At 54.7% G+C, this 12,979-nt stretch overlaps 1 protein-coding gene across 1 annotated transcript in view; it reads right to left on the bottom strand.

Annotated features, from left to right (window-relative positions):
- Positions 1-12,979, bottom strand: part of RNF165 (ring finger protein 165) — a 97,769-nt gene that overhangs the window by 12,616 nt on the left and 72,174 nt on the right. The window contains exon 2 of the mRNA XM_004752214.3: positions 754-1,069. Coding sequence (XP_004752271.3) covers positions 754-1,069 — 316 coding nt within the window. The remainder of the gene's footprint in view (positions 1-753; positions 1,070-12,979) is intronic.

Here is a 12,979-nt window from a genome sequence, read left to right as displayed (position 1 = left end):
TGTAAAAAAAAAAAAATCCCTCTTCTCACTACATGTATATGTACCTTCTTTTCAAAAAAGACACAATTGGTCTTTTTGGTTTTTATGGGTTTGTTCTTGTATTTTTAAATGAATTAATAAATGTGGTTTAAATAGCTCAGTTTTAATTTCCAACATGGGGTAAATATCAATAGTCATAACCTGTGTGTAAACAGAAGCTTGTGTAATCCTCAATAATTTTTAAGAGTGTGAAGAATCCTAAGGCACAAATGTTTGCAAACCCTTGATGTACTCTCTTTCTCTTAACAGTTGAGGCTCAGAGTGGTGAACTGACTTGCCCCGTATTATATAATTTTACTCTTCATTTGTTTCATAGCTGGTCCCCCCAACCAGACCATGGGCTCTCTGAGGGCAGGGCGGAAGCAGCTATGTCCTTTGGTGTCCCTTAGGGACCTTAGGTGTTAGAATCAGGTGATCGTGAAGCTCCAGGGGACGTGAGGACTCCCTTCTTCCACCGTGAGCACTGTAAACCACCAGTTATCCGGCCCCTGCCCCTGCACCTGGGTGAAATGACAAGGACACACACTGGCTACCGAGGGAACCCGTGTCGGGTCCAGGGGGCGTTCAGCGCCTGAAACTGGAGTAAAAGCTGCCTCCCGCACAGAACCCCACGGGATGACTGCCCGCCCAGGGGGCGGGGTGGCAGCCGGAAGCCCAGAGTCCTGCCCGAGGCCCCGCCCCGGCCCCGCCCCGGCCCCGCCCCGCCCCGCCCACCTCGGGTGCGAGACGAGCCTGCGGTGCTGGGCTTCCAGGAGCTGCTGCTGCAGGAGGTATTGCTGGTGCAGGGCCTGAGGTAGGAAGGAGGGACCTGTGACGTCCTGGAACTGCAGGGTGGGCAGCGGAGTCAGCGACTGGTGCAGGGTGCCGCTGTGCTGGTGGGCCGGGGCCATGTGGGCGCTGAGGCCCGGCTGCGACTGCACGGGGTGGGCCAGGGGGAAGTCGGGCGCCAGCTGCTGCGGCTGCGGGGGGCCCAGGTGGAAGTGACGGCAGGAGGTAGCGTGAGGATGCTGAGACCTTTGAAAAGGGGCACCTGGAGAGGCAAGGACAGAGAAGACTCCGTGACGACCCGCCCTGCGCCCCGCCCATGAGGAGGGGACGCCCTTGCGGCTGGTGGAACAGGAGGCCTTCCTTGGAAGCCCGCGAGGTCATTGCTTTCAGGTCCACCTGGCTGGCTGGCCGCTGCCAGTGAGAGGCTCTGGGCTGTATGTGCTGGAAGGGGGAGGCGTGTCCCAGACAGTGAACAGAGAATCCAGCATCCTTTAAAAAAACCAACACACTTGTTAAAGGAGTTAAGGGCCCTGAAGGCAGTTTGGTTTTCCTGAATTAGACTCCTCCCATGCAATCTCATTGGCCCGACTTCCTGTTTTAATAAATGCCACCTAGAGAAAAGGCTGTCCAGCCTCCCGGAGGACCCAGCCCATAGGGAACCCTAATTTCCAGAGACAAAACAACCAGACATTGTTTTCCATGCAGTTCTGTGACAATGACTAATGCAAAAAAGACATTTTTATTTAAATAAAAATTAAATAATTTGTTATGATGTCATAATTAATTTAAAAGCAACAATAAGCTGGGTTCAGGGTACGTTTAATCTAGTCTCCTCCACTTTTCTAAATAAAATTGACCTTGACAACAGGAAAGCCTTTACAAGTTCTCCATGAGGAATGACCCGGGAGCATCCTTTACTAAGTAAGGGAAGGGACTGGGCAAACTGCAGAAGCATTCACAGGGGTTTCCTGCTACATGTGGTAAGCTCACCACACATCTGCTCCTTCTAACCCCCGTTGGAATGAGAGCAAAGGAGTAAAGAGAAGATGAGTAGATAAGGACAGAGAGAACACAGAAGTGACACACACAGGCAACAGATTTTTGGAAGATGGAAAGCAGATGGAGGAATTAGCAGAACTGAGAAACTGGGAACCCAGTGCCTACCGAAGGGGCGGTCAGCGAGAAGTGGACAGATCTTTGCCACTCGTGCTGGAAAGGTCAGGAATTGGAGGTGCTGGCTACTTTGGAAGGCAGGAGAGAGGACACCGATTACAAGTCTGTATGAGAAGGCATCTCCCCTTTCCCATGAAGGCACTGATAACCTACCCCTCCCTCACCCTGACATTTTGTAGGGAAAGTGGGCCAGACAAGCTCCCATAGAGAAGGGCAGGTGCACAGCAGTTGGGGGCAAGCAGGGGACACCCCCTTCTGCCATTTGGTTCTGAAAGCACCGTCATCCAGGGTGCTGGGAACTGGTCGCAGAAAGAGCTTTACAGAAACTTCTATTTGGGAGTCCCCAGTAAAATGTCTGGGTCTCCAATTGGCCACTCTGTAATGAAGCCCATAAATTAAAAATTCCACACAAACACACTCACGCACAGTTTCTGGAAAGCTTTTAGTGACCTACTCTTCACTATGAACAGATAACCCAAGGGTAACCAGTCTCTGAGAAAGACTACAGGGTGAAAACAGAGAGCGTATCAAATTTTAAAAAGGAGAAAAGAAAAGGAACTCAGAGGAACAGAGGTAACGGACGGACCAGGAAAAAATAAACTCCAGAAACACTACAGTTAATATCCTCTGAGAAATAAAATGTTGGATTCATGAAACAAGATTTTTTTAAAGGAGCTAAGGAAAACAAGAGAAGCCAAAAAGAGGATGGTCAGAAGATAAAGCTGGGGAACTTTCCCAGGAAGCAGAATGAGAAAACCAAGAGATGGTAAGAGAAAACAGACACAAACATAGAAAGATGGGTCGGAAGTTCCATACGTGACTAGGGAGAGAGAAAAGCTGCAGGAAACAACAGGGATTATGGAAAATAGTGTGTTTCCCAGAACTGAGGGTCTGAGCTTCTGGATAGAAGGCTCCCCAAGTGCTCTGCAGAATGGACGGGGGCAGAACCCCACATTAAAGCACTGGTGAAATGTCCAAGGAGCCAAGATCATCCTGACACCTTCCAGAAGCCACACAAAGGGTGTGGAGGGCAAAATAGCATGGGATTGGTCCAGGAGCAACATTGGAAGCATGAAAACAGGAGAGAAACTGCCTTCAGGACACTGGGGGGATGGGAGGCGGCGTGGGGGGGGGGGTCTTAATTTAGGACGCTACGCCCAGCAGAAGGATTGATTGATCAGGTGTGCGGATAGAATATAGACACTTTCAAGCATGCAGGGTCTCAAAAATGTCAACCTTCACCGCACCCTTTCTCAGACACAAACCAAGAAAGAGGAGCCAAAAATAGGGGATAGCACCTGAGAGAGACGGGCTCCCCCAAGCTGTGCGGGGGCTCCAGCTGCCATTTGAGAGGGGTGCAGGACCTCCTGTTATCAGGCCTGACCATCAAGAGAGAAGAAGGCCAAGGTGACAGGAAGACCGAGCAAGAAGAGGGAAGGACGGCTGTTGAGGGAGAATGAGAAGAAGTGAGACTGAGTGGTGCAGTCGGTTCAGAGTCCGACTCCTGGTTTCGGCTCAGGTCACGAGATCGAGCCCCGCATCTTGGTCCCCCTGCTCAGCACAGAGTCTGCTGGTCCCCTTCCCTCTACTCCTCCCCCTGCTCACCCTCTTGCAAATACATAAATAAATAAATAAATAAATAAAATCTTTAAAAGACTGTCATGACTACAGAGAAAGGGAATTGCGTTAAAAAAAAGAGTATATTGTAAGACTCTAATCCTGTTTTGTCCAAAAGGATGATGAGGTGAGCCACTGGGTAGAACTTAACATTTTCTGCCAGCCACCCTTCAAAGAAGTAAAAAGACACAGGTGGACCTAGTTTTAATAATATACGTTACATGGGCCATACATCCAATGTGTTATTATTTCAGCGTGTACCTGAGAGAGAAAAAAAATGACGGAGGTATTACACATTGTTTTCTATCTGGATGAAGCCTTCAGAACCCAGTGTAGCTTTTGAACTTACAATGCATCTCAGTCCCGACTAGCCCCACCTGCCAAGAGCTCAGCTGCCGCCCGTGGCTAGTGCCTTGGCTCTGGGAGAGCACAGCCGTAAAGACCGCCAACTGCATACCCAGAGCAGAGTTTGGTTTTTTTTTTATTTATTTATTTTATTTATTTATTTGACAGGCAGAGAGGCAGGCAGAGAGAGAGGGGGAAGCAGGCTCCCTGCTGAGCAGAGAGCCCGATGTGGGGCTTGATCCCGGGACCCTGAGATCATGACCTGAGCCGAAGGCAGAGGCTTAACCCACTGAGCCACCCAGGCGCCCCCAGAGCGGAGTTTTTAGCCAAGTTTCCTACCTGGCCTGCCTTCCCTCAGGGAGCTCCCCGTGGCTTACAGGTGAGATGCACACCCCTTTGCCTGAAGCTTCAACGTTCCAGACACACCACGCACATCCCCCCCGGTGGGCCCTTTGCTCACACCTCACCGACCGTTTTCCCCGTCTTTAAAGGTCACCTCTCCGCTCTTCCAAAAATGCCTCCCCTGCCCACCACCCTCCTCTGAGTTCCCGGAGAACGCCCTGTCTGTACCACTCCTTTGGCACCTGGCAGGGGCTACCTTGGGCTCTTTCTTCACACTCACCACCCCCAGCTGGCAGAGCTTCGTGCCTTACTGTTTCTGGATCCCCACGCACCTCTCTGGGAGCTGGCGTTCAGTGGAGAGCTGCTGACTGCAGGGGGGTCTAGGGGAGAAACAGCGGCTTGGGACACCGGCTACACTGAGATGGCGGAGGACAGATGGGTTTGAAAGGCAGAGGGAACGAGAATGGCAGGAAGGACCTGGTTGAGCTCTGGGTTTGAAAGCCGAGGCTTGCCCGGGAACCGCTCAGGCCCGGCTGGCCAGCATCCTGCCACCAGGGCACCCACCCTGCGAGGGGAGCCTTTGGGTTTCCATGGCGGCCCATTAGGAAGAGGACCCACAGGCTGTCCCAGCCCGGAGAGGCTGTGCTCCCCCGCCGTCCGGAACCTCTGGTTGGTGCACTGGGCAGTGGGAGTAGCACCCTCTCTCCGGGACGGGCAGCAAGAAAGGGGATCCAAAGTGCCTGCCCTGTTTCGGGTAGTTTTATCTGCCAAGACCCTTTGACTTCCCATTCTGGGACTTTGGGTCCCTCTCCCCTCATCTCCGTCCCCGGACGATTCTGTCTCTGCATCCCCGCTCAGAAAGGGAATTGAAGCCAGGAGACAGACATTCAGGGACCCCAGGCTTGCCTCAATCCTATGGCGTGGAAAGGGTCCGTGACAGCAGCAGAAATAGTATTCTATCTGGTCTCTAAGACCAGAGCAATGAAGTTCTCAGCATAGAATATCTGGGCCCGTGACAAGCCAACGATCAGTGACATCTGAACAGCGCTTACATCCCCAAATGCCCCCATCAAGAGACAACCCACAATTTTTCCCATTACAGTTACTCCCTTGGGTTAAAAAACAATCTCCAGATGTCCCTGATTACACTATCCATTTATCATACTTCCTTGGGGCTGAAATGCTATCGATTGCAAGCTTCATCAGGAGCTAAATAGCGTTTTGAGGGAGTGAAGAGAACCAAGGAGCGCCCAGAAACAAAGCACCCTACTGAAGAACCCATCAAGTGTAAGACACAAAAACATCTTCGCGTCTTTGAATTCAGAAAGTCAGTGCTCACAGCGTTGCCCAGAGGGCTGGGGCTGGGGGAAGCACCTTCAAGCAGGGGCCCTGGCCATGCACAGGGTGGGGGACGGGGTGGGTGCAGGCGGCGGTGTGCAGGGTTGCAGAGGGAGGCCCCGTCTAGCCTTGCACGGCGGGGAAGGAGAAGCACACGGTGTGGGGCCCACCGGATGCCCACCTGGTCCACATGAGACTCAGCAGGTGCTCCCCCAGTGCCTGGGCATCGGGAACTGATTTGTGCCTCGTGGGCAGGGAGCCTGAACAAGCTGGCAGCTGGAAAGTGGGTGGATCAGAGGACAGAAACCATACGGCCCCACGGGGGAGGGAAAGGTAAGGAGAAGCTGAGGACTCTGCGGCTGAGGGCTGCGGGCAAGGTGGGTGGGGATAACGGGGACCCAGGTCCCGAGTCTCTGAAAGGTTCATTGACATGCATCTGGTAAAGGACAGAGCAGAGGTTTGAACCGAGGTTTTTCCTGAAAGCCAACTGTGGATGGAAGGTGGGGCCAGGGCCCAGGGAACTAGGAGGTTTGATAAAGCAGGGGTGGCAGTGAGAGAACCTCTCAAGGAGGAGGAAGGTGCCGAAATGGGGCCAGTAGGCCCAGAGGACACACAGGGACAGTCTGTGGTTTCTGGCCTGGGGACGAGTCAAGGGGACCGGGGGAGCCTTAGGGCTGGGCCTAGGTGGAAGCAGAGAGGATCCAGGCCAACAAGTCAGCACACTTAGGATGGCGACTGAGACAGTGGAGCCATGAGGTCTAACAGAATCTTCTTCAGAGCAGGTGACCTCCTGAGCTGGAGGCATATTCTAGCTGTATTCTAATCTGCACCAACACGGTCACCCTGAAGTACAGGGGCTTTCATCCTCAAGACTCTGGGGTGCTGAGGCACCACCTTCAAGCCCTCAGACAAAGAGGGAAGGAGAACCTGATATCCCTTCAGCCTGGCCTGCTGCCCATGCAGACGGTCCCCGTGGACTGTCACCTGCTGGGGCACAAGGCTCAGGCCCAAAGACGGCCCAGGTCCCTGCTGCAGAGCCTACCATCAGGCCAGGGCCAAAGCCCTCCAGCTCCTCCCAGGGCTATGGGACCCTGGGAGAGTAGAGCAGACCCGAAGCCTCCAGGTCTCCAGGGACACCAGCCTGGTGTGTCCCACCCTTCTCAGGGTGTCAGGTTCCTGCTCGTTGGCCCAGCGGCACCCTCCCTCAGAGCTGGTGGCAGAACAGGCGGTGGGGAGGGGAGGGATGTGGGGCAGAGCCCACAGAGTCAGAAGGAAGGGGGCGCCCCCAGACTCCCTCCCAAGTGCCCCAGGACAGTGTGAGGAAACAGAGCACAGGAAATGGCTGGAAGACAGTCCCTGCTGAGCCCTTTCCCAGAAGCTAGGGCTGGGGCCAGAGTTCACTCCTCTCTGAAAAGCACAGCAAAGAAAACCAGTCTTTCGAAAAGCAGATTGCTGTCCACAAGAGGCCAGTGAAGAAGGCCTCTGCCACCGAAGAGGGTTTCAAAGCCAGGCAGGGTTATCTGGCACCAGTGCCTGTCCTAGCGGCCAGCGTGCCTCCCCTCGCAGTCAGACCTGGACAGGACGTAGGACTTCCCTGGGCCTTAGTTTCCTACTTGACTTGTGACCCACAATGATGACACCTGACCCTGTACCCCTGCCAAAAACTCTCAGCTGTCTGAGGCCACGAACATCTTCCCGCCAGTCTTCTCATCTTGCTCACTGGGAAGCCATGTAGAAAGCCCTGGAAGGTGTTTCTGAGCCGACTGCTGCGCTGTCCCCAGGGGCCCAGACCCAGAAACCCAGCCCCAGCCTCCTGCCTCAGCCTCTGCTGAGATCTGTGTGATGCCCAGCATCCGAAGTGGGCTTAAAGCGGTGAGGTGCAGAGCAGACCAGCGCTGACCGTCAAAACTCACCTTCCGAGGAACTACTACATTGTCCTGAAGCCCAGTTCTCAGTATTCCCTGCCCAGATTCCCCTCCTGACCTCTCTCTCCCTCTCTGCCCTAGGTGACCTTCCCTCTTACCTCTCCCGATCCCCAGGGGCCTTGCCTGCCTCCCGCCCTTGACAGCCACTCTCTACCCCCGCGCTGCTCTCCTTTCTACCCAGACTCCCATGCCCTGTGCAGCCCAGACTCCCCAGGGCAGATGCCCGTCCCCCTCGGGGCGCTCCAGGGCCTTCCCAGCCACAGGGACGCCCCTCGCCATTTCACTGCGGCACTCACTTCTTATACTTGGCATTTCGTTCGAGGGCAAATTTTATCTCCAAAAATGAGCTGTGACAAGAGGGCTTTCAGGGCAAATACGATGCAGTACATGTCCTTTGTTCTTAGAAGGGGCTTAGGAATCTTCCGGCAAGGGGTGGGGGGTTGGGAGAATGAAGGGGAGAGGAAAAGAGAAAGATAGGGGAAGGAGAAGGAAGACAGGGAAGAAAGGGGGAAGGAAGGAAGGAAGGAAGGAAAAGGAAGAAAGTCACTCATTATCTCAGAAAAGATAAAGATTCCATTATTAGCTAGTAAGGAAATAGAGTTCTTCATGGAATCATCGACTATTCAAGCTAAATGATACTTGGGGAGTGGATAGCTCTATTGAACAGAGGAGAACCCCGAAGAGGGAAATGTGGGGTGGCCTGTCCAAGGGCTCCTGGGTAGTCACAGCTGAGCTGGGGGCCAGGGCTCAGGGCCCACCCCCCTGCTCTGCCAGCACCTGGGTCCCCATGTGCCCATGCATGTCCCCACACGGTTCTCCCAGAGAGGAACCCGCCTGTCCAGGTGGAAATGACGAGTCATGGCCCCGGTGGTCCCACTCCCCCTCCTTACCCCCATCCGTCTCCCCAAAGGCCCCCCAGGAGAAAGTGTGCTCCTGCCTAAGGAGGTACCCATGATATGACAAGGGCCCAGCTGCTGTGCCTCTGGAGTGCAGGACGGGCTGAGGAATATGCAAGCTGATTGGGATTCCTTAGGCCCAGCCCTGTCTCCGTGGGGCTTCAGCCTCAGGTCTCCCTGCTGGCCTGAGTAAAGGTCAAGGTCTTGGCCCATGTTTCTAGCTCACTGGGGGCTTCCATAGCTGGGCGAATCTATGAGGTCCTGGGAAATCCTATGCCTCATGGGGTTTGACTGATGAAGGATGAAGAAAGCCCCTGGTACAGGCACCAATTCGGGGAGCCTCGTACGAACATGCATGTGGGTAAACTAGACCCCGAGGATGGGGTCGGGGGGGTCTCAGCCCTTGGGCAGTCTGACACGAGGAAGAGCTGATAGAGCTAGACGCGAGCTGGGAGGAGGACAGTCTGGGGCAGGTAATAGCTGCCCGAAAAGGGATGAAGCTCTTTCTGGCCGAGGTGGCTCAACACAAGGAAGATGTCTCTTAGAATGTCACTATGTCCCCCAAAGTTCCTCATCACTGGGGATACCCATGCAGAGACCCACAAACGGCCCAGCCCCAGAGTGTGGACCCCGGAGCAGGAGAGGGTCCCGGTCCCCGTGCCAGACTGGTCTGCGGCAGCCCGGGAAGCGGTCTTAGTGCTGGGGGAAGGGAGGGCAGGGCACAGCAGCAAGGAGAAGGCAAGCCTGGGTCCTCGGCGCCCAAGCCTGGAGGCCTGAGCCTAGGTGCAAGGAGATGTGAGCCCCAACTCAGACTCCCCGTTCTACTCCACGGGACCCCCCACGGGCCTCCTCTTTCCTCTGCTGATTCCAGTTTCTCACATCCGCTGAGCCTCCCAATGGCCCACACTGACTTCTCCAGCCTGGGTCACCTCCGAGTTCCCTGTGACAAGAAATGCATGCTTTGTGATCCAGTCAGATGCAGGCCATGACGCTTGGGGAGGTGATAAAGGAAAGATGGGAAATTGTGGGGAAGCTGTGGGGAGTCTTGAATCGCGAGACCAGGAATCCGGTGTATACCTCATGAGCTGAGCACTTGGCAGACGAGGCAAATCAGAGATGAAGAGAGCAAGTGAGCCTCGGGCCCAGAACCCAGCTCCCTCTGCTGTGCCTCCCACTCCCTTATCTCCTCCAGGTAAATCAGTTTAACCTCTTTTGCTCCTGTCTGATCTACCCCCCAGGAGAGGCCTGTTCCCCAGCAGCGTGGCTTCTTGGGCTGCCCAACATCTCCTTTCCTCCCTCTCCATGGTTTGGTTCCCTGACCAACAGAGCAAGAAAAGGAAGTAATATACCCAAAGGGGGCCTTTCCAGCCCAGAACAGCTCTGTGAATTCTCCCCAGGGTCAGTCTTTGATCTCTAATGAAAAGCTCAGCTTCTTCCAAGGAACTGAATTCCGGGCTCTGAAACCACTGCTGGGAGGGGAATTTCTATCCCAAGAAAGCCTACTTGCTCTGGACCTGAGACAGTAAACTGCATCCTTCCAGCAAGCTGCGAAAGGCCAGTGTTAACTCCAATAGCCCTGGGGATAGGAGTAGGGGCAGGGAGCTGGAGGGAGTGGCCAGCTAGGGACCATCTGCAACTGCAGACAAAAACGGGACCATCTTCCAGGCAGCATCCATCCCAGAAGACACCTTTTCTCCATCCAATGTCAAAGAGGTCTATAAAAACATCCCCAGCAGGTGCCTGGGGGGCTCAGTGGGCTTAGCATCTGCCTTCAGTTCAGGTCATGATCTCAGGGTCCTAGGATCGAGCCCTGCGTCAGGCTCCCTGTTCAGCGGGAGAGTCAGCTTCTCCCCCTGCCCCTCACCAACCCCCCCCCCCGCCCCCTACTCATGCATGCATGCTCTCTCTCTCTCGCTCTCTCTCAAATAAAATCTTAAAAAAAAGAAAAAAGATTCCCAGAACACTCAAAAAAGGGCACTTTGTGAAGGGCATCTAGAGTCAGGAGACCTTACTACATGAGCGCAGGACCTAGGTCTGTCTCATTCACCTATATTCCTAGGGCCTGGCACAGATCCTAATACACTGTAAGAACTTGCTGAATGAATGAATGAATGAATGAATGAATGAATGAAAACGAACAGTTGAACATGTAGGAAGTATCATCTCGCTAACAGCCTTGGCAGTGTGTGAAACAGCTGCCCCCCCCCATCCCGGGCATTCGCCCCGGTGGGCTTGCATGGCAGCCCAGGAATAAAGCGTAAGGCAGAAAGACTACCCTGGGGAACATCGCAAACAGAAAGACTGCCAGATTCTTCCAGTGAGTAACAGGGCCCAGCTGCAAATCCAGCAGGGATGGGGGCGCTGAGCCTGGGAGGTGGTCGCTGTGAATCACAACCAGCTCATTCAGGAGAAGCAACAGCTTCAGACCCAGAACAGAAGCCGTCCTCTCGCATCCCTGGCCGGGGAAGGAGGGTCCCCACTGTTGATGGCATTGGTTAGCTTTCGTAAACTGTGCAGCGACTCCCGGGTCATGAGTGCAAGTATTCCGTTCGTATTTTTGATACTCCAGTAAATTAAAAAAAAAAATCAACAGCAACCAAACCCCAGTGACTTTCAAGAAGTGCAAGGTCATGACCTAGACCTGGTCCCCCTAGCACGACCTGGTGCCCAGTGGGCAGACCAAGTCCTGCACGGTGCCGTGACAGACACTTTCTCCGGAGGTCCACAGACCACGCGTTCCACCCACGCAGAGCTGAGCCCCAGCTCCGCGAACACCCAGGACTGTGCTGCGGGCGACACCGTTCCCCACCAGGACACTTCTGTCTGTCCTGACACTAAGTTCTCCTGCACGCTCCTCTGCAGAAGCATGTAGAGGAGTTCAGACCGGGGCCTCGCTCAGAAGCGGGTGCATTTTGGTAGGATTCCCATTATGAAGTTCTAAGGGTGGGGGTTCAGAGAGAAGCCAGGGAGTCCAGGCAACGGGGGAGTCCTTGGCTCCCCAAGGCCCCTGAAATCAGATCACATTGGTGGGCAGCCAACCGTGTGCTTTCAGAAGGAGCCAGGCGCACTTAATTCGATCCCCAGACCTCACTGCTCATGGGCACCTCGGCCAGTACTCTGGGCATGGGGTGTGAGAGACACAGAGACAGAGACAAAGGAGGGAGGCCCGGAGGACCTTGGTTGAACCAGCTGAGAGGGGAGAAGGGAACGCAGGAGAGAGGGAGGGCTGGGAGGACCGAGGGGGGTACCACGAGAGGGAGGAGATGCCTGGGCGAAGCAGAGCTGCAGGGATCTCACACCTGGCAGATCCCAGATGCCTCACCAGCAGCAAACGTCCTTCTCAGGTCACCCCCAGTGACTCTGTCTGCCCCTTGGCTGCCCCTGGCTTGGCGTGTGATAGCGCCAGCCTCCCTCCACCCGACTGGCCTTCCCCAGGCAGGCCCAGGCCAGCTGTGCACTCAGCTGACCACTTGGCATCCTGGGTACTCATTTTAGGCCAGTGTCCCTTCCATCAGGTCACCCCGGCTGGGCTCAGAGCTCTCCCCCCAAGCCCAGACGATGCCCGCTCCCACGGGGGGAGCCCACACAAGCACTCAGCATCACAGCTCTGGGCTGCAGCCTTCCGGCCTGCAGGGTGAACACTGAGACCCTGCTGGGGCAAGAGCCTCCCAGAGAACAGCCGCCACTCGCCTTCCGCTGGGCCTGGGTGCAGGGAACACCCACTCCTCCCAAGTCCCCTCACTCCCCATCAAGCTGCAAACATGGTCTTGTGAGTGAGATGGCGGGCAGGGGAGCGTGCCAGGGCATCCAGCACCTAGCCACCCCCCACCCAGGGCTCTCTGCCCAGGGAGGCACCGCAGCTGGCCTCCTACTCTCAGGGTGAACCCAGGGACGACAAAGAGACTCATGGCCCAGTAACAACATTTCTGCCAAAGCCAAAAATTCCCGGGGCGGGGTCAGGGGGCAGGTGGCCACTGCCTTGGGTTAAGCGTGGCTCTCTCACACTCCTGCAAGACATTAAGTCCCTGGTGGTCAGCGGGGGTGAGCGTATAGAGTATTCCTCGGACCAGAGAGGATGGAAAAGCACGGAGGTGCTGAACAAGGGAGCCACGCTGGGAGAGAAAGTCTATCTTTATCCCCTTCACAGCTCCACCTGACGGCCGTGAGGATGAAGCTAGCTAGATGCGTGGTAGCCCTTTGCTGGGTCTGAAACTCTCTGGCCACATACTTACATTTGATTCCAAACCTGACTTATTCATGCACCCAGTATTGACTGCGTGCCTCTTACAGGTCAGGCAATGTTCTAGGTGCCGGGGATGCAGTCGTGAATAAAACAGCTGGAAATCCTTGCCTTCATGGGTCGGTGGTCTCATTCTGTATTATCCCATGTGCTCACCACATGGGATGGTTCTGTATGTGAAATGTGGCTGGTCTAAACTGATACAGACTGCCAGCGTAAATACACACCAGACTTCAAAGACTAAGTACAAACAAAATAATGTAAAAACAAAAACAAAAACACTAACAACTTTTGAA

The sequence above is a fragment of the Mustela putorius genome, unplaced genomic scaffold (assembly GCF_011764305.1).
Source record: "Mustela putorius furo isolate JIRA1106 unplaced genomic scaffold, ASM1176430v1.1 tig00003858_pilon_pilon_pilon, whole genome shotgun sequence".
NCBI lineage: Eukaryota > Metazoa > Chordata > Mammalia > Carnivora > Mustelidae > Mustela > Mustela putorius.
Note: the sequence above shows the minus strand (reverse complement) of the source record. Positions and strands in the feature narration are given on the sequence as shown.